Source organism: Onychostoma macrolepis, chromosome 08 (assembly GCF_012432095.1).
Source record: "Onychostoma macrolepis isolate SWU-2019 chromosome 08, ASM1243209v1, whole genome shotgun sequence".
Lineage (NCBI taxonomy): Eukaryota > Metazoa > Chordata > Actinopteri > Cypriniformes > Cyprinidae > Onychostoma > Onychostoma macrolepis.
In genome coordinates this window covers 4873013-4895381 of record NC_081162.1, presented here as the reverse complement: position 1 = coordinate 4895381, position 22369 = coordinate 4873013, and the positions used below count along the sequence as shown (strand labels likewise).

At 35.4% G+C, this 22369-nt stretch overlaps 1 protein-coding gene across 1 annotated transcript in view; it reads left to right on the top strand.

Moving 5' to 3' along the window:
- The first annotated feature begins 1445 nt into the window (after positions 1-1445).
- The window catches only part of antxr1a (ANTXR cell adhesion molecule 1a), a 52137-nt gene continuing 31213 nt past the window's right edge, over positions 1446-22369 (top strand). Inside the window, 10 exon segments of the mRNA XM_058785592.1 lie at positions 1446-1911; positions 10153-10224; positions 10439-10510; positions 11361-11442; positions 11702-11735; positions 13944-14023; positions 15298-15366; positions 15543-15623; positions 17910-17970; positions 18299-18397. Of these exon segments, the coding sequence (XP_058641575.1) occupies positions 1769-1911; positions 10153-10224; positions 10439-10510; positions 11361-11442; positions 11702-11735; positions 13944-14023; positions 15298-15366; positions 15543-15623; positions 17910-17970; positions 18299-18397 (793 nt within the window). The 5' untranslated portion in view covers positions 1446-1768.

Sequence of the window (22369 nt, the reverse complement as noted above, 5' to 3'; positions counted from 1 at the left end):
TTAATTGAAAACGCTTCAAGACCAAAGCTCATCTAAAGAGCAAGTTAACGCAGATATTTTAACTTAAATATCTGACTGATAAAACTTAATAATTCCTTTTGTTGTGTTTCATTACTGTAGAATGCAGAGGCCTGTTAATTATCCTGACAAGTGCCAAGTGGAGTACGATTACACTACATGCACGTTTGAAATATTTGAGAAAGTTCCCTGTTCTGCTACCGGTGGTGTTGTCGGTAAATGACAGCCATGACTTATGAAAAGGATGCCATCTTCATTGTATTATCTGCTGAGTTAAAGGACAGTAACTTGTGTTTAATTTGAAAAAAAACATTATGCATGGGATCATTTTCAATTTGACGCATGTTTTAACATTAAACAGCATGACGTGGCACTGATATAAAAAAACGTAAATTAATTTGACTCTTGTGTTTATATAATTAAAACTGAATCAATACAGTCTCTGTTTTTTTTTCTTTTTTTTTACAAATCAGCACAGACCCTATCTTGACACTTCTTTAACTCTATATGTCATGCCTGTTAACTCTCAAAGGCAGGTTTGATTTGGTTCAAAAACTAGATAGCAATCACTAAGTTCAGTGGTCTAAATATATTTATATCGTCTGTGGAAGGCATAGGACCATCAAATGTTCATCCAATCATAATCTCGGTAAATAATTTTAAGATGAATATTTCACTTACTGGATTGAAGCAACTTACTTATCCATATATATATGTTAAAATGTATCAAATATGATCATCAGGCTTTTGAGAAAACATTTATTTGTTCATCTCTCTGTCATCATTATATTGCATTGTATATTGTATTTGCATTGAAACCATAGAGCTCTTAAAACTAAGCATTTAAAAATCATATTACTAAGACCTATTATTGAGTTATACTGAGTGAACTAATATTTATATCATTTAATGTAAATAATATCTCATTGATTGCTTTACAGAATTTCATCATACATTTTCCCCATATAAACATCAGCAACTGCACAAAATTGCATATTTTTGCTCAGTTTCAAATATGACATATGCAAACAAATCCATATTTATATTGTGTACATTTTGTCTAAATGTTCAATAAAGTAGTCAATTTCCAAAAATGAGATTTTTTTTTAACTATTGTTTTTATATGTCAAGCTTTACAGGAAAAAAGGTTGGAATTCGTTCAAATGTGATGCTTTCAATTAACAAACATTTTCAGTAACATTTCTTACCACTAGATGGCAAAATAACAACCTTAATCACTTTTTGGGTTTCTTTATTGCTTTAAAAAAAGAGTATGGAAAGTTGCTTTGGAGTCAAGGGGCTGAGAGAGACAATGATTTTGCACTGTCTGGCAAAGACACACACACACACACACACACACACACACACACTCAAACATAAACACACACAACCACACTCCCTCCCACACTCCATCAATCTAGCAGCAACTGGGGCAGCGAGCAGAAGTGTGTCAGACTTTGGGGTGCATGTGCACATTTGCCTTCTTGAAACTTCTTTCTAACCAAGAATCTTTCTTAGAGACATTTTTCATTTTCTTTTTTCCATAAAACCTTAACTCTGCTGCCACAGGACAGTAGAAGCAAAGACAAATCTTGTCTTTTGAAGAATGCTTTCTCCAAATTAACTGCACAGAACAGCTGCACGGATTACGGATTGTCAAGGATCCTGTGGAACCTTACTTTTCTCTCATGGTCACTTTTGTATTTTTCCTGTAGTCCTGATTTTGTTTGACTCAAACAGTGCAGACAACATGTGCAGACTTTGGAGGATAGCAGTTTTGCTCTGTGTCAAATTGGTGGACACCGCGAATGGAAATACAGGACTTGTGCCGGAAAGAGGGACAGCAGCTTCCTCCTGCTATGGAGGTTTTGACCTCTACTTTGTACTAGACAAGTAAGTTATCCTGTGATTTACCACCGTTTATTACCAATGCATGGTCACACTCTGTATATGCTGTGTTGGCATCTGTATACCATGTAAGACTGACTTTGTCTGAGGGCTTTAACCCATTGTTTTGATCTTTGACCAGTAATTATTAGACAGAAAAATGCACTTGCATAAATCACTAATGCTCCTGCAGAATTAGATTTACAATTTAAATGCAGTTTTTTTTTTTTTTTTTCTCTCTGAGTATAAGGTCTATGTGGCAAGGTTTTATTAGAGCGAGGAAGGTGATGCTTTCATATATTGTTTCATCCCATTTTTTTTGATGGAAACTGATCCAAAGAGTCACATTTCGATACTTTGAAGATCATTTGAACATTTAAAATGACTGAACTTCTTTATGCAAAGTGGCATATGCTGCAAACTTTTCTGAGAACAACAGTAACTACATTTTTCTTCATTCTGCTCAATGACTTTTAATCCAAGTCAGTTCTCCTCAAGTTCAAACAGGTTTTTCCCTCTTATATTTATTGTTTAGTACTTATATTGTTTTACTTTTTGTGAAGTATTTAGCTTGAAACCTGCGCATATGATATATTTCTTTAAAACAATTTCCATGTTCTTTGATATTTCATTGTTTAGTGCATAATGCCATTCACACAGTGTTTTCAAGAGCGAGAGAGAGAGAATAATATCTAACAATAAAGATAACTGTTTTCCTCTGTAACATATGTCTCATCCAACAACAATAATGCATGAGATGGGAAAATGGCATGTTAGGGGTCAATGCGGACACGCTGGCTGGATGCAAGTGCTGCCCCTTGAGGACAGTTTACAAATATGCAGCAATGAGCCAAAAGACTGCAAGGGAAGGATAGCTTAAACAGCTGGGTTAAGAGGTCATTTGCCATATTAGTTCCACATATGCAGTTTAATAGAAAAGTAATGTACACTGGGGAAAAATCGATGATTTAAGATTTGTTTTGAAACGGTTTTCACTTTGAAATTGCTATTTCATGAAATGCAACAAAGAATCAGCAAGTAATATCAAATTGTATTTGGAATTTTGAGTGTTTTCTTTTAAAATGTTACTTTTTGTAGTTAAGAAATGATTACTGTGCATTTTGACTACAAATTGAGGTTGTTTTAGTCTCGTTTGATAATTAGCTTGGCAAACTCGCAAGCTAGCTTGACCTAATTTTGGCACGCAGCGTTGCGAAAGCCCTTGGACTTATGAAAGCACATGGAAAATCAATTGCACACAGTTCTAAACTCAATCATCACACTGTGATGTTTACCTGTGTGCTGCTAGCTTTTTTATACAATATATAAGCACACATGCGTGGACATAGAATTGATTGGATGTGGATCACAGTTTCCAGCCATTTCATTTCAGTCTAAACTTTAACGCTGCTTGGCAACTTTTCCCCAGAGTGTTATGTTCATGTTCGACGAATTTGTTTTAAGTATAAAAAACACAGCTGTGTTTCCTAATACATGTAAATCATTCCTCATGGCTCGCCTGTCAGTTCAGCTGTGAATGTGACGTTTTTGTTGGACAGATTCATAATGTTATATAGCAACATATGTCAACTCATTTCCCGTTTACCCCACTGCCTTGGATACTGCAAATCAAATTAGTTTTCATTTCATTCATTTAAAAAAAAAATATATATATTTTTCAGGAAGAACATTTTCCGGAATATGACAATATTGATTATGTTATTGTCTGTTAGTGCAAAGAACATTTAATATAATGCAATATTCATGTAGTGTTCAGTCATTATCAGCACCCAGTGGCTGAGCAACAGCATGATGACACTCAAAATAAAAATATGTGTGCTTTTCAAATGTTCCTGTACTCCCTTTCATCATCTACAAGACTCGTGAAGTCAAATATTATGGTTCTACTAGATACGCAAAATGAATTCTAGAAATGATATGGGAGAATAAAGTTAATGAATGCCCCGATGACAGAACATGCAAGCAAAGCAAATAGCTTTAGTCCAAATGTCTGAGAATGCTAGTGGAAGGTTTCTATTTTGCATTTGTACAATTTAATGCAACAATTTAAATTAAATTAAAAATAATACAAATTAAATAATAATAAAGCATAATAATTTGCCATTATTACAATAATTAATGTCAGGATTTCTTAGTATTTGGAACATTCATTTTCATATCACTCATACATACGTGTGTGTGTGTGAAAAATGTTCTCTAGAATGATTTAAAAATGTGCATCTTGTGCTTCAATGGGAATCAAGCTCATAATTGCTTATATTTCTTTTAACATCCTAGCTTTTCTTATTGTACAAAATACTAAATCTTTATTTCCAATAAATAAAAACTCCCCATTTTTATTGCATAACACTTTGAAGCCCACTGTACTATATAAGCAAAAAAGCAAAGACAAAAACATTCAGTTAAATCTGACGTTTGCAATAGTCAAATCAAGTCACCTTTATTTATATAGTGCTTTATACAATACAGATTGTTGCAAAGCATCTTCACAGTGATAAGCAAGAAAATAATGATTCAGTGATGCAAACAGAATTCAATTTTACAGTCATTATAAAGCAAATCCAGTTCACTGTTGATTCAGTGCAGTTTAAGTCAATCAATAACTGAATGAGTTTAATTAATCTATAAAGCAGCTCTGGAGAAAACAGTGATGTTGTCCAGCTCACTTCACCTCTCAACCAATAATGTCAGTGCATTTAAGTCATTAATATTGCCAAAAACTAAGAAAGGTGAACGTGGCAAGGAACCCAAAATCCATCGGTGACAAAAATGGAGAGGTGACAAAAAACCATCGGTGACAAAAAACCTTGGGAGAAACCAGCCACAGTCGGGAGGCCAGTTCTCCTCTGGCCAACAGTTGTCAGATTCATGTATTTTAAATGCTACAGAAGATATAAACATAACTGGTCATAATCAGTCAGTGTAACAGTCTATAAAGAATCTTCAGCTGACAAGAGATGCAATGGAATTAATTTAGCATATAAAACAGAAGCCTTCTAGCTATCATGGGACAATGCCCACCATTAAGTTCTGGTTGTGTTTAACAGGGGTTCGTTTATCAACACAAATCAATCAGCAATCACTTGGATGTGAGTTATGGGAAAGTCAGTGTTTGGTTGCTCTACTTATGGGCCATTTCTGTGGCTCCACTTTATAGCTGTGGGCTTGATGGTTTGGCTCCTGTGCTCTGGAGGGTCTGTGAAGGCCATTTACCATTCTCCTCCATTCATTCAGCTCAAGCGCTTTTGCAGACAGTGCAACAAGAGAACAGTTGAGAAACAGTGGTGGGAATAAAGAAACATGTGTTATGAAACTAATAATGTCACTCAACTCTAATGACCAGGAAGGCGTGTTGTTGTTTCTGGAGCTTCAGCTTCTGGTTGGTCAATCACGTTCTGTATTCAAACTATTTGAACATTGTCACAGTCTATATCAAGTTAGAATAACTAATTGACACCATTTTGGAGAAATCAGTTTTGTCAAACTAAAACTTTGATTTATGAAAAAATTAAGTCCCCAGTTAAAGCGAGAACGAAATGAAATCAGTGCCCAAAAGAACTGACATGAGTCACAGAAAGCTGGAAGAGAAGACAAATCAGAGGAAGAAATATTACACTGTAGCTAAATATATTAGCTGATGAGTCCACAGATAAAGTAACTTGGATTACAGATTAAAAATGATATATTTATCATTGTAGTAATTCTGTTTTTTTATGGTTTATGACATTTTCTATGACCCATACATCATGAATCACAGGATCTGCAATGAATCTTCACTTGATCGAAGAGAAACCCTCAATGTAGCGTATAGTAGAGACACATACAAAGGTTTGTTTAGGAGGTTTCGCATAAGGGACATCCAGAGGATCTTGTGAAGCTGGAAGTAGGGCGCCACCTGCAGGTGGGTGTGTGGGTATCACATGTGTCAAACTCAGCTCCTGGAGGGCCACTCTGCATCCCATAGGAAATCCAATACTTTCCTATATAGTAAGTGAAAAACAGTAGGTTGAAAGAGTAGTATGTCCGAAATCGTTGTTTTGGAAAAACAGTAGGCGAAAAGTACCCAGATGACTTACTACATGGCGGATGTAGTATGTCCAAATTTTGTTCATACTATCCATACTCATACTATATAGAACATACTTTTTTTAATGGTCATGAAATAAGTTTGAGTTCAAATGTGGTATCTACTCAGACAGTCAATTATTTCGGACGCACCTCCACTGTCCTGCAGAGTTTAGCTCCAACCAGCTCCAGCACACCTGCCTGGAAGTTTCTGGCACTCCTAAGGACTTTCATTAGCTGGTTCAGGTGTGTCTAATTAGTGTTTGAGCTAAACTCTCCAGGACAATGTCCCTCCATAAGCTGCCCTATTGTAACCAAAACATTTTTATTGCCATTTCCATTATTACACTTTACATTATGCATTTCACATATGACAAAGTATTAAAAAGTACAATGGTGTTTTGGACATGAACCATTTACCATGTAAATATCATACTTTTTTTGTGAGTGGTATTAAATTGGTTGCAGCTATTATTAGCAAATATTAGCAATACCTCTAGAGACATTATCATAAAGTAAATGATCATTAATATGGTCACAGGCTAGTTTTTGTCATTGTGTAGCGGTTTCTGTAGTAAAGGTATACTTATATTTTACAAACATTACATTTCACGTCAATAAAAGACACATTTAAGAAATTTCAACATAATGTTTATAATGTCAGTATTGCTGAATTAGGAGTTTATGACTGTATGAATGCATAGACTCCAGCATCCAGCTAGGCTGCCATTGTTACAATAGGTCGTGGCATTATTTAAAAAAAAAAAAGTAGACCTACCTGTATTTAAGTAGTTAGATTTTAGAATATATTTTTACATTAAGCTATTTTAACTTGAGTCAGTTTTGCTTATGAAGTTTCTATAGTTTCTACAACACTGTAATGATTTTTGTGACCGGCTGACCTTGCTTAATTGCACAGTAAAACATTCAATACTTCTATTACAGTTTATGACCAAGCCTTCACATTATGATTTTATTATGGTTTTATTAGTCATCTGGCTCTGAACACCAAACTATTCCTGAGCAAAGTTTAAATATAATGTGAAACATAATTTAGCCTACCTAATGGCTGCTAGGCTAACTATGCTAGGCTGCTATTGTTTTGAGCCCAGCTATAAGTGAAATGCCCTCGTTGAACTGTTCTCGTTCAGAAATGAAAGCTGGGAGATGCGGTTGGGGGTGGGTTTTGCACTCTCATCCATTCCCAAGAATTATCTAAACCTTTGGGTTAGGGAAGAACTGAATAATGTGACAATCCAGTCCAATTTCAGAGAAAATGAATCGGCAATCTTGGGCAGCTGTATGAAGGCTAGTTCATTAAGAGTTATAGCTATATAAATAAATCCTTCATTTTACACACTCGCACACACACACCAATTGCCTCTTGTTAAACCATTTCACCATCAGCTCCAGATGTCCCAAACCCTGCCTGCTTTGGCTGCTTTAGAGGCCTGGATCTCACTAACAATGGAAAAAAACAGCGAGAGGGAGAGAAAGACAGGCATAGGAAGAGAGGAGGACTGAGGCACTGCCTAAACAATCCAGATACTTTTGCCACATTATCTCACATCATCTCATTGCAATTAATAATTCTAAACATTTAATGAGGTGGAGTAGAACCTTTTATTGTTTCAGCTAGTTGCCCCAAAGGATATTTGGACACTCTTGTGTTTCTTCAACTACAAGACTTTTTATGTCCCAGTGGGCGGCTTTTATTCAAACTAACAGATTTGTATTTTTATTTTATTTTGTTGTTGTTATAGAAAAGTGTCTTGTAAAACTTTTTACTGACTGTCCCATCATCACTTATTTTTGTTACATTTCTTGTCTCAAAACCGTATTTTCAGATTTCAGTAGGATTCTCTCTATTGACTAGTTGCTTATTAGCATGCATATTGCTAGCATATTGGTTATTTATTAGTATTTATAAAGCACAGATTAATGCCTTATTCAGTATGAGTCATGACCATATTTTAGATCCCTTAATCTCTACCCCAAACTTAACAACTGGCTTACTAACTATTAATAAGCAGCAAATTAGAAGTTTATTGAGGCAAAATGTGCACATAATAGTTAGTTAATAGAGAGAACTGGTCCCCAAAATAAAGTGTGACCAGATTTTTCTATTGGCTTTTGGATTATTGCAGAAAACAAGCTCTGTGACCTGTCATCTTGATGAACACAACTTATGAATTTTGAAGCATATAGTCGCTGGAAGTAAAAAGCTAAACGTAGGTTTTAAACTACACCACAGTCGAATGACTTGACAATAAACTTTCAACAACTCTTTCAGTCTTTCCCGGAAAGTTTGAGTTGAATAGTTTCCAAGAATGTGATTGTAAACACAATGATGCTGTGAAAGCAAACTAGTTAGTTTGAGTTTACCTGTTCAGTGTGTTGATTTTTAGAGTCCCTGACAACCTTTGCAGCCCATTTAGCCACTTGTTAGAAACCACCTGAAGTAAAAGCTTTAAAAAAATGTTGTTGTATATAAAATATCTTGTGCTTGTGTTAAACACAAACCTTAGTTCAGGCGTTCAACCAAAAACCCATTGATTGAAATGTGAACATTGAGATAGGTTTGATGGCATTCACAGGACCTGGATTTTTAAACTGCATTACCATGCAAAAACAAGATCATTTGGATGCAATTTTGTCCTGGGCATAGTTGCATTATAACAAGTACATTGTTTTGAATGCATCAATGGTCGTAGCTCTGCACTAGACATGGCATCATAGAAATACCATCTGGCACAGTGACAGCTAATGCCTTTGTAAGGTAGTTATTACTGGAAGTAAGAAAGCATTAACTGTACAGCTGGGTATTGACAGAGATTTCATGAATCAATTTTGATTTTGATTCACAAGCTCTTAATTTGATTTGATTCCAGTTTGATTCAATACTGATTTATTGGGATATTTTGAAGGTACAGTACAAAAAACAACAAATTCCAAATTTGTTGAGTCCAAATTCAATTGCTATTCATTTTTAGACAATCAATAATCATAATCAACACTCAAACAAAAACTGATTTGTATAAAAACATTTAAATTCCACATAATGCAGTTTATATCAGATTTTCAATAATATTGTTATTTGATTCTACTCCAATTCATTGTTGAAATATGAATATAATTCAATCGTTGGCTATAACAATCCTCTACATTCCAAGTCAGTCACTCACATATGTGACTAAAGTCAATGACTAAATAATGTTTATTGTTAGCCATTGACTAATAAACTGGTATATTTAATTTGCCATTGATTGAGTTGGAGAATAAGAATAATTTTAGCACAGACTTCACGTTTAAGATTTTCATTCTCTCTGTTTTTACAGCGCAGTTAGTGCACTATTCATGTCAGTGAACGCGCAGGGTAGTCCAGAGTTTTGGATCTAAACCAAGAGTCCCAAACTCATTTCCTGGAGAGCGATTTCAGAAAATCAATATGTAGACAATGTAATTAATATTCATTAATCTCAGTAACTCATCAAGACCCTTAGCACATTTATATACTGTAGTTGTTAAACTCTCAGAGAGTTTATCATGGTAATATACATGGCAGTGTTAATACCACACAAAACAAATATTACAACATTCAACCTAAACTGCTCTCTCTTAAATGTAGTTTTGGAAAGTGCACAAGTTCTTTCACAGGCAGATTTCCCAGATTTGACTGGCACTTCACTTTCTGTGAATGTAATAAATTGTATTTGTTTTAGAGGAGTTTTCCTGCATAAAGGTCAAACTAGTAAATTGAAATATAGATAGAAGGCAACAACTAATGAGAAAGTATATTTAAAAGTTTTAGTAATTTCAAAGTAAAGTTTCACATGTATTTCTACTGTTAAATATGTATTTCTACATATTTAAGCATCAAGATTGTTGATCTTTGTGTTAATTCAAAGTCAATGGAATATTGACAGCTGGCATCACACTCATTCAGACAGACAGCTGTTCTGGGAGGATGCTGGATCCTCGAATGATTTCCCTCAAAGGAGCATAAAAATGTGTCAATGTAGTTTTTGAACTGCTGCTTTAAAAAAAAAACTTTCACACAGCTGTAAATCTCAAACTTGCCTATTCCTCTCAGCTTGTGAATCTTTATTGCCCCCTTGATGTTCGACTATAAGTGTCCAAAATGTCTGTTTCTCCCTGCAGATCAGGAAGCGTGCAGCATCACTGGAATGAAATATATAACTTTGTGGAACATCTGGCCCATAAGTTCATAAGGTAGGCAAAGTCAGAGTCTCACAAAAATCTGTGAGTGTGCATAACTTTTTCTACATTATGTGGATGAAAAATAATGAAAAAACATGTTTAACGAAAATATTAAATTTAGTGAAGTACAAATAGGAATGTGTGGGATCACATTGAGACATTTGTACAATTAAAATATGCTTTTAAAATAATAATTTCAGTCTAACATGTTTGTTATTGCATTTAGCCCTCAGTTGCGGATGTCCTTCATTGTGTTCTCCGATCAGGGCAAGATTTTGATGCGGCTTACAGAAGACAGGTGAGTGAATTAATGTTATCTTTATTATTTAGTGATTTAACTCAAGTCGTTTGCACAAATGCATTGTAGGCCTATCTACTTTTGCAGTCTGGAAGGGTTTTGACTGTAGTATGGGTTTGTGCCAACAAATGACTGTAGTTTTACACTTCTGTTATCAAAAATGAAGGCCAAATCTTATGTAACAGTATGACCCATAAAGAAGAGCACATCTTCTGTAAGCAGGTCTTGACGATCGTCTCCTTAAAAAGATAGTTCACTTAGAAATTAATATTCTGTCATCATTTATTCACTTTCAAGTTGTTCCAAACCTGTATGAGATCATTTCTTCTGTTAAACACAAAAGAAGATATTTTAAAGAATTTTGGTAACCAAATAGTAGTCGGAAGTTTTGACGTCAATGGCTACCAACAACTGTTTGATTACCAATAAACAGGAACAACATATGGATGAGTAGGCCTACATGATGACAGAGTTTTCATTTTTGAGTGAACTATTCCTTTAAAACAGCACTTCAATGACTTCAACATGTGGCTCAAAATGTCTAAGGAAATGTCATGTTTGTATGCCAAATTCATTGTGACTAAGGCTTTTCCATGTTTCCAGAAAAGTGCTGGTTGTCAAAGGTTGTCAGTGCCAATGAATATTATTCATGGTATAATTTGTCTGTAGTTGTTGAAAATCTACTCCATCCAGAATAAACTTACACTCCTGGTCTCCTGAATCCTTGTGTGTGTTACCAATGTTTGGTGGTTACAGTAAAACATTGCACAGACGTAGCAAGGATAGAGCATGATTGTGGTCATGAGGTATATTTCATGACCTTTTCTCTCTCATTGTGTATGTTTGTCAGGGAACAAATACGGAAAGGTTTGGAGGAACTCGAGAAAGTGCGGCCAGGTGGAGACACTTTTATGCATGAAGGCATTCAGCGGGTGAGTGAGCCAATAGGAACCATCTTGGCGTCAGTACTGCCCACCCAGCGATGACAAATAGCTCGAAATATCCTTCACGAAGGTTATGTTTGGCCACTACTCAGACAAATGGACCTAAAAACATAAAAATCTTTCACAGCTGGGTAAATTTATTCCTCATCTGTCTGTGAAATAACCAGTCACTGTGAATGTTGTTTGATCTGCATGAGATTACAATATTTCTGATGTTTTTCTTTTGTCTTTTTTTGTGTGCTACTAGGCCAGCGAACAGATTTACTATGGTAACACTGAGGGTAGGTCCATTTCAAACACATCTTGCTAAAAGAAGAAACACTTTAGACTAGTTTTAGTAATCTTCAAGGTGGTCTTAACTGGTTTTAGATTACTGGCACAAAATGGTTAAATTTGTTATAGTTGAAGGTAGACCAGCTTAAAGGGATAGTTCACCATGTTGTTTCAAACCTGTATGAATTTCTTACTTCTGTTAAACACAAAAGAAGATATTTTGAAGAATGTTGGCAGCCAAACTGTTGACGGTAGCCATTGACTCCCATTGTAGGCCAGCTAGTAAGTGCCGTGCAGGTAAACCTCACTCCCTTGATCTCAAGAAGTGCACTAGCAACTGATGCTAGAGACTGTGGTCTTTAGCGTCCTTCTTAGCAAAATGCCGAATCCCACTCAGAGCAACAATGAGGGGAGCAGATCAGGAGGGCTTATGCATAAAACGTAAAAAAAATACTATAGAAGTCCATGGCTACCGTCAACTCTTTGTTCTTCTTTTGTGTTTAACCTGTTAACTGTCGGTTCCACTTTTTGAGCATAGACCTGAAAATTGCATTTCCAACTTAAACTGTTATAAATTTTGAATGCTTTGGTCCACAGGCTTAAGGTTGGTCTCTTTTTAAAGAAGACACTTAGCAGATATAGAAGTGAAAAAAGTTATGGAAGTTTAAGTTTATGAAAATATAAAATTAAAAAAATTATATTTTATATAAAATATACATTTTACAAAACATGTTTTACTCTAAAACTGCTAGAAAATGCTAGAACAAGGTATGTTCCAAATTTGAGTCTGATATCTCAAAAAATGAGCTTTCAGTGAGATTTTGTTTGGGCGTAGTACCAAACTTTTCCACTAGATGACCATCAAACCCCATTAGTAACCATATAAGAGCGGCTCCATTTTCATATATGGTTTGAGTGATCTGAAACATGTTTTTCCATACTTTTCTCAATATTTATGAACTAGACATCACATTCAGAAGTATTAAGGGCAGGATGACAGTATTTGATTTCAATTCAACCTCAAAAAAACACATAAAAGACATGCTACGAGAACCCTGTACTTGCGTTATAGTTCACGATGCATAAAAAAATGGAGAATCTATAGTTTTTTTCTATATATTCAAAACACTTTTAGACCTTTTTTTTCTCCAAAAATTTAATGGATGTTATCTTTTGAACACTCTCCTTTACTCTCACTTCACTTTACTTTGAAAATGAATGGAGGTTTTTACTGATTTTTCATGATTTCATTTGTGCATCACTATTTCAAAGTAAAGGTCAGAACGCACTCTCTGACTCTGAGTACTCTTCTTACAAATTAATAAATTACAGTTGCTCTGTAAAATATTTAAAAAATCAGTCACCAAATATGAAAACTAGAGTCTTTAAGCTTTCAAACGATATATATTTTCTGGGGAAAAAATGAACACTCTTTTAGCACATTTCACATCGAATATGTCACGAAATGTACATGGTGCTACGTATTTCGCATCTTGCAAAAAAGTTCCCACACGTTTTCGTCATGAGATCAGGTTCAAATAAATGATGACAGAAATGTAATTTTTGGGTCCTAAAACCAGTCCCTGATAGAACACGTACATCACGGAGATGTCTATTTGACGTCTGCATTTACATCTGCAAGACAGATTCTTTTAGTGTTTGCTTATCTGCAATACGTCTATTGGACGTTTCCTATCAGATGTCAAATAGATGTTTATTAGATGTCTTTAAGATGTTTATGATTTAGAATGTATGTAAAACTGACATCTTACAGACATCTGTCAAATGTACATAGCAGATGCTTTCCAGATCAAGTGATCTTTAACAGATATCTATTAAAGATATTCTGTCACTATAACAAATTCCTCGTACAGTATGTGTAAACATACCTGGCAATAAAGCTCATTCTCATATCTTGCAGATGTACGTGTGCTATCTGGGGTATGAAATTGACGCTTATACTGTGGTAACCTGGTTATTTTAGCTGGTGACCAGCTGAGCCAATTTAGCTGGTTTAGGCTGTTTCAATTGAACATATATATTTACTGTTTATCACCCTCATATTGTTCATTTAGAAATCAAAATTACTTGCTACTACTAGCTAGTTTCACCATGTTGCATGTTCCTTTGTGAAAAAAAAATGGATAAAAAAAACGTGTCAGTCAAAGTCTGGCATTAAGTTGCAAACATGATGCAAACTTTGTTTCTGTGTGAAGGATACCGCACAGCCAGTGTGATCATTGCCCTCACAGATGGAGAACTGCATGAAGATCTCTTCTATTACGCTGAGAGAGAGGTGAGAATGATGAAAGATTGAAGAAGAGAAAGAAAAAGAGTGGAGGGCTTGACAGTCCCTTGTAAAAAGAAGTATGCATATCTTAAAAAAAAAAAGGTTATTATGGAAATAAATAATACTTTAAAAGAATATATTTAAATACAAACTGAATGTAATGTTTTTGGACACTTGATTGCATGTTAATGCATTGTAGATTACATTTGTATCAATTGCAATTATTAGCTGAAACTATGACCCTCTTAAGTAGGACTTAAGTACATCTTTATATGTAATTTTAATGAAATCTATTGTGTTTGAAATATGGTTAAAGGGTTCTGTCAAATGTACACTACTTATAAGAATTTATGGTAAACTAAAATATGCTTTATTGGAATTTCTGTTGTAACTTGTATGTCATGTACTTTAATATATTTGAAATTACACATTTGTAATGATGAAATGCCAATTTAGTACATTTAAAAATGTTAAGTGATACATTAAAAACACACTTTAAAAAACAGTACTTTACATGTGCTTTAGTATGTTACACATCATAATCATAAGTGTACTTCTTTAAAGCATGACAAAATATTAAGACATAAAGATGTAAAATGTAGTTTAACACTTTTAATTTGACATTATTACAAAGTGCACTTTAAGTTCACTTAAATAGCATTTTATTTCATTAATGTTATATTATCTGCAAGTGTTTTTATAAATTTATAAATTTGAAGTACACTACAAGTTTGCATTCAGTGCAATGAAGTGTATTTCCTTTTCACAAGGGGTGTCGTCACTGAAAGCAATGTTTACTTTGGTGTTCACGAGGTGAAGTCAGGGTCATCAGTGGCCCATTTGAATTAATTTGCATGCTGGGAATTACATCACACATTTCTCTTTTCTTCATCATCCTGTAACACAGATGGTAACAATATCACAACAGTATCAACCGATAAGAACCATATCTTTGCTTAAACAAATTAATAATAAAGAACAGCAAATCTTGTGAGCTATGATAAATAGTATAAAACATCAAAATGTATTTTTATGTACAAAATGTCAGCCACACTCACCAAAATAATACATGTATTTATCCCCATATTTTGACCCACTTTTGCTTTCAGCTTCAACCAACAAAGACATTATTCAGCATCAAATGATCCGAATTACCCAGCTTCCTCTTCATACATGTTCAGCTTCACCAGGCAGTGCCAAAAGCATGATCTGTGGATGAAGTGGTTAACGGCTAATAGTTTGCAGGTGTCTGAAGTGTTTCTGCTCTGTGTTTCCCTCAGGCCAATCGTTCTCGCAGTCTGGGTGCCTCTGTGTACTGCGTAGGAGTGAAGGATTTCAATGAGACTCAGGTGTGTTAGTTGTGTTTGGTGGTATGGTAAGCTTTAAAACTATCTTGCCACTTATGCTAAAGTGTTACAAGGTTTTTATAAATTATGCTTGGGGGGTATATGAACTAGCACTTGTTTAAGCAAGTATACTTTATACATTTCTTTTGTAAAACTTTTTTTAAATTTACTTTTCCTAGCTGGCCAAGATCGCTGACAGCAAAGATCATGTCTTTCCAGTAAATGATGGCTTTGAAGCTCTACAAGGTGTCATTGGTTCGGTGAGTGTTTATGTAAATGATTTAATACATTAAGTTGCATTCTATGTGAAAAATTAATTTAATTATTGATTGTTTCCATTCGTTTAACTCAATTTTATTATTTGTCAGGTTTTTATCTTCCTTTTTTTCCCCCCAGAATTAATTTAATTCAAAGTAGTTAAATTACAGTGCATCACTGCAGGTTGTAATTTTGGTACCACGTTAGTTTAAGCAATTAAACCCAAGTTTTTAATTTAAACTAGGTGATTTTTTTTTTTTTTTTTACAGTGAAATGTTCATCATGATCACTCATTCATGCACTCTCTATGCATTGCTTTCTTTTTGCTGAATTAACTTTAATACTAATTTGACCAGTTTCAGAAAAGTACCTAGACAGCCATCAGAACCTCCAGTAGTTTGCCATTTGAAATAGTAATGGTTTGTGGCTGTAGAGAAGCGCACGACGCAGGAGTAATCCAATACAAAGTCTTTAATTCCAACTTAAACTCAGTGGCATGGAGAATGAACTACCACAAACGCATCAACTCAAAATAATACAGGACAAAGTTACTTAAGAAAACACAGGGCTTAAATAATAAGAGACAAACAAGATAATTAACAAGGCACAGGTGAACAGAATGATATAATCAGGCAACAAAGGAAAAACTAGGTCATCGGTGAAACGCACAGAACATGACAGAAATATTAGTTAGTGGCCATGCAATATATCACCAGGCCAATCGGTTGGCTGATTTTTATTGTGATTTAGTATTTTAGCATTTTCTTTTCCATTATTAGTAAGTTATCTACCATCAGCATTCAGCAAATTCACATTTATATAATATATGTATATAATAATTATTATTTTTTTAATTCGCATAAAATTACCTTATATTAATTTGAAAAAATATGGTTTCTGGTTCACAGACTTAACACATTACTGAGTGCACACTATTGGTTAAAGTGTTGACTTCCTTTTTATTCACATTTTTAACAATTTTCTTTATTTGAGAAGAATATTATAATAAGATTACAGAATCATAAGTATAAATCTGTTTATTTTTTATTTCAAGTTTAATATAATTGATTTCAAATGATTTATTTCTAATAAATATTATGCAAAATAAATATACATTTCATTTCAGCAATTCTTATGCAAGTGTTATATCTTTAAATTAAATAGTGTGATATCGTATCAGCTTTATATTGGCCATCTACCACCCTGCTGTCTAATATAGCGGTCTTCACAAAATCAGTCTCTGTCAACCACTAATATGAATGTGGAGAAAGATGCTTTCTGGTTGCTTTAGCAACAGCTTTTACCAGCAGGGGCAAACAGAGCCATGCCAACCAGACAAAGCTTGACCTCCTGGGTAAAAATTACCCTAAGAAACAGCCTCTTAATGAAAAAACAACAGAAGAATTAAAGAAAAACACAGAAGTGAAGAACAACAAACAAGAATATTCATTCAGTCCCGTCTGAAGATGCAGGATTGTCTCCAGTATCAGAGAGACCTGCCATGCCCTGCCTGGACCGCTTTGCACGGTCCGCTGGAGTCTGTCCAAACACCATCAAAGCCCTTTCTTTTTGCAATGAAAGCTAATGATTTATAAATTTTTTTAAGCTCTGAAGCCGAGGTGGAAGAAAAGAGGAGATGTTTGGGTAAAGACTTGTCTCGCCCATGCATAGGTTGACTGTTTCATGAGCTGAGACTGGGGTCAGTCCAGCTGGCCTCCATCTGCTGTCAATTAGCTGCAAGCTGAAAGCTCTTGGCCGAAGCTCAGGAGGAGAGTGTCGTAAATCAGCAGGGACCTCGGGATCTGAAAGCATACTTCCATAGATGACAGAGGAAGGCAGTAGACATGTAGATCAAAACAACCTCGCCACACATAGGTGCTGGTATGGATGATGAAGGCTATTTCCAGGAGGAGAGGAAAGAGACGGAGAAAGCAGATGTGCTGTTCAAAACAAAAACGCCACATGAGGATTGTCCTGTTGAGGCTCTTGAAGGAGAGGTGTTGCTATGATTGGTGGATTCTTTAAGATAAAATAAACTTGTTCTGCAAAAAAACTGACAATGGAAAGTTTTCTCCATTTGCTATTTCCATTAACTGTTTGTTAGATTAATTTAAAAGGGTTGTTCGCAACAAAACAACCATTCTGCCAAGATTTACTCACCCTCAAGTTATTCCAAAACCTGTGTTTTTGGGTGAACTGGCCATTTAAAGACATTGAATGGTCATTTAGCTTTACTAGTTCAGCTGACCTAGTTGCCCATCTACTGATTTTCTCTTTGTACCCATCAGATCTTGAAGAAATCCTGCATAGAGATTCTAGCTGCAGAACCTTCCAGTATCTGTGCTGGAGGTGAGTACAATGGGTTCAAGTGGGTCATGTGAATTTGCTGTGTTGACCACCAGCAGAAAGCTGTTTGGTTTGAATGTGACTTTGATATGAGTAGTGCTTCATATAGTTACCATACTATTAACAATAGACAATGGACCTTTCCACCCACAAAATGTTGCCAAAATATTGCTAATATGAAAAAAGAAAAAAGCTTTGAACCATGATTTTATTTAGAAAATAAAACTTCTTGTACATTTTTATTGATGCCTCTGATTTGTTTTATCGCAACTGTCTTTCAGAATTCGCTACGTGACTTAACATTGTTATGTGTGAACTTCCTGTTTTAAAGAGGTGTTCCAAGTCGTCGTGAGAGGAAATGGATTTCTTCATGCTAGAAATGTGGACAAGGTTCTTTGCAGCTTCAGAATAAATGACACTCTTACCAGAAGTAAGTACCTTGAAATTCTGCCAACTTTGTGCAATTTTTAAAAAATAATAGTTCACCCAAAAATGACAATTCTGACATTATTTATGTTGTTTCAAACCTGTATGCTGTTTTTTTTTTTTTTTTTTTTGGCATCATTGTTTTTATATAAGTACAAATCATAGTCACCATGGACTGTTAAGTAACAAAAAGGCATCAAAGAAGCACCATAAAGCTTTGTGCAGTGAACAGACCTGAAGAACAGACCTGAGACTTTCAAATAATATACAGATATCAGTTGGTTGTCAGTAATATCAAACATTGGTTTTCAAGGTCTCGTAACCTGTGCCATAATCTCCATATTTGATTTGAGAGTTGTCTGTAAAAATTAATGGTGAATTATGGTTCTGATTCTGAATACATTGCATTACCAAGAACATGCATGCTGAACACATCACTGGCTCAATGAAGACTATTAAACAGGGTTAAATGTTGTGTGGGATGACTGCAGTCTTATATAAGACATTTCCGTGACTTTCTTGCGTAATTGCCATATGGTTGGAATGATTTGAGTCAGAATCTATAAACCCTTCTGATTAGCTATCATTTTTCCACCGAACGTCCCAGAAGACTCGTTTTCATAGAAACCTTGAAACAGCCGACCATGCCATGCCAGTTCCATTTGTTTTTTGGCTAATAGTAGTTTTTAAAGGCTACATTAGGAGTTTTACAGGATGGATTCCTGCCAAACTAAGGAGATATAAGAAAGAAACGCTGCCACACAAAAGGCCAACTGCATTCGCAAATCCCGCCAGGCAAATGTCAGCTCTACCTCTTGCAGTTTTTACAGCAGGCCTCATGTTTAAACAGGATCTGTGTATGTCTTGCACACTATAGTGTTGCAGAGCCCGGCAGATGAGTCACGGGAATGATTAAATTAAATTAGTATGCTAGCAGAAGTACAGTGAATCATAACTGAATTTTGTTTTAGAACGCAAATTTTATATGGGACATCAAATGGTAACAAAACCAATCTCACGGGAAAACGTAACTATTTTATGAGGTGACAGTTTTGTGTAAATGCATACGATTTGGATTGTGCAAACCATATGATTAAAGGAATAGTTCACCCAAAAATGAAAACTTCCTGATAATTTACTCACCCTCAGGTCATTCAAGATTTCATGTTTTCCTTTGTCTTTGGAGTGTTACAAGCTGTTTGTGCATAGATGAGATCTGTAAAGTTGCAAAGATTAAAGTCTCAAACCCAAAGAGATATTCTTTATAAAAGTTAAGACTCTGCCACGCCCTTCTAAAACGGCTCATTTAAACACGCCCCCACATGTCTACGTCACGGTGTGGGAAGATTTGCATAACACTACCCAAATGTATATGCAATGAAAGAAGGCGCAACTTTTATTCTCGCTGTAGTATTGTTGCTGCTGCCGCCACGTCATGGAGATGCTGTGTGTTTCGTTGTGAAAGCGAAAGTACTTTCTTTGGCCTTCCAAATGAGTACACAACGAGAACTCAGTGGTTAAGCTATATTTACAACACTGTTCCAGAACAGTACACCTCAAATATTTGAATATGTATATTTTTTTTAACCTTAAACCACGTAAACACAACTTTAACAATAACAGCACAGAGGAACGATATTGTTGGAATCACTTTTGAAGCGATTAATTTCCAGCTGGTGAACAATAAAAACATTTGGCTATCAGAATCCATCCTGCTTTAAATATCTTGAGCATTTGAAGTGGCAGACAAGACAACATAATGGTAGTGCACAATTATAATATACAGAATGTTAGCATGCATTGGTGTGGACGTTAATATAGTTATCGTTATAGTTATCATTCTTTTAGCCACTAATTCAGCAAAAAGTAAAATATTTACAAATTGCCATGAGATTGTGTTGTTGGCAACAGATTTGCAATACATGGTGTCACCACTTGAGAACTTTTACAAAAAGCTTTGCCTTTGAGTTGTTTTCTGCTTCAGCGGCTAGCAAAACAGAGTGCCATGGTTCACATACAGTATGATGGCTCAAATTAATTACTATGGCAGTTATGGAAAAAAAAAATGTTTAAGCATTGTATATTTAACAAAATCTGCTGTTAATTGTCTGGCGACTTTCTTTTTTGAAGTAAAGCTATTAAAGTGCAAGTGATTCCATGTTAACATTTCATATGCAGCAATACTGTAATGGTATTAAAGTTTCAAGGAGGGTCTCATTCTCTCCAAACAATCGTAATTTCATTAAAATTGGCACTGGCTGTAGATCAAAGCCCAGTCATCCGACTTCAATCCAATTTTACAGTATCGGTAATGGGTACCAGCGTTAGTGCTTTGCATCTCTTTGCCTGTCTTTGCTCTGATTAAAGCCGGACGTTTCAAACGTGGCACCATGCTAATTGTTTGTGTCCGATAAAGACCAGAACATCTGGTTAATGAGTGTAACTGTGTCATGGAAGCAATTTGACCTTTTTCAGTCCACCTATCAGCAAACTGGTCCCATTCTCCCATCCTCAAGGCACATTCCCAGACCTACACAAAATTTACTCTGACTTTGAGGAGGCCTGCTGTTTATTTGCTCTTGACCACTGTAAACACTAGAGAGGATATCCTGTAAATGAATGATAATGTCCATCATGCACAAACTTGTTCTCCTTACTTTGAACCCAAGGCTGATGGCAGGCTGTCGGAAAAGTGCCATGTGTGGTTACACCGTGTTGACATTCTGACTTGTCTGTAGATCTGAAATTTTCACACTGTCCTAATTAGAATAGAAGATGAGTATTAGTGCATCTAAATATTATGATATACATGGTTGGACAAAACAATGTGAATACCCATTATTATATGGGTTACTATCATTTGTGTAGGCTACAGTAAAAAAACAAAAAAGCTGTAATTATGTTTTATTTATCTTTTCATTGTTTGTGTATCAGTGTAGTGTAAGTTGTGTTTTGTACAAGTCTTGTGTGAAATCAGTGACTGTCAGATTTCCAAAGAGGACAGATCATGGGAACCCGTTTAGCAGAAGTGTCTGTAACCCTAACAGCCCAATGGTTTAGTGTTTTAAGAACAACAGTCTTTACGATTATGAAAAAGCATGTCAAGACTTCTGAAGAATAGTGGTTGAAAACTGAAATTGAATGATAGGGACTGTCCAAACAACACAGAATTTCTGCAGCAAAGAGACAGCAAACCTCAATAGTCACTTTGAAGACCCTGTTTCCTCACAGAGAACTTCACAAAGCCAACATCCATGAAAGAGCAAAAACTTTAATTACAGACACCAATGATAAAATGCGAAAAAGATGGTGTCATAATCATAAAACCTGGACAGTTGGAGCACCAACATGAACTTCAACATCTGCCCTGACCAGACAAATCACCTGACTTGAATATTATCAAACCACTGTGGATAGTTTTGGAGAGAAGAGTGAGAAGCTGATTCCTTCCTCCAATACAACATCAAACAGTAGACTATTCAGAAGTTGTATGAATCTATTCTAAGAAGGTTGGAAGCTTTATTAACAGCAAAAACCTCAGTAAAGAAATACTGCCTATTTCCCAGGTGTTCACATTTTTGTCTGACCTTGGATTTGCTTTGATGGTATACAATTTCATATGTGTACTAATGTGCGCCTATGTATGCTGATTGGGTCAATATTGCCCACAATCCCTTGTGCTACAGAAGAGAAGTTTGTGATGTTACACTAAAGCCCAAAATGTATGCTTTAGTTTTGACAGAATTAGTTTCGCCTGTTTGTCATTTTCACAGGTTTTTGCCTAATTGCAGTATGCATCAGACGGTCATTGAATGGACTGGGGGTGGTTTGGGGGTGTCTAGACTAGCTGTCTTTGACTTTCATTTCCTTTCTTTAACCTCGAAAAAATCCTCAAGCAGTCAGATGATTGCATAAGAAACACAAGGGCTGTTGAATTCATCCCAGTGACCATTTAGCTCTCGAAAGGCTGAGACGC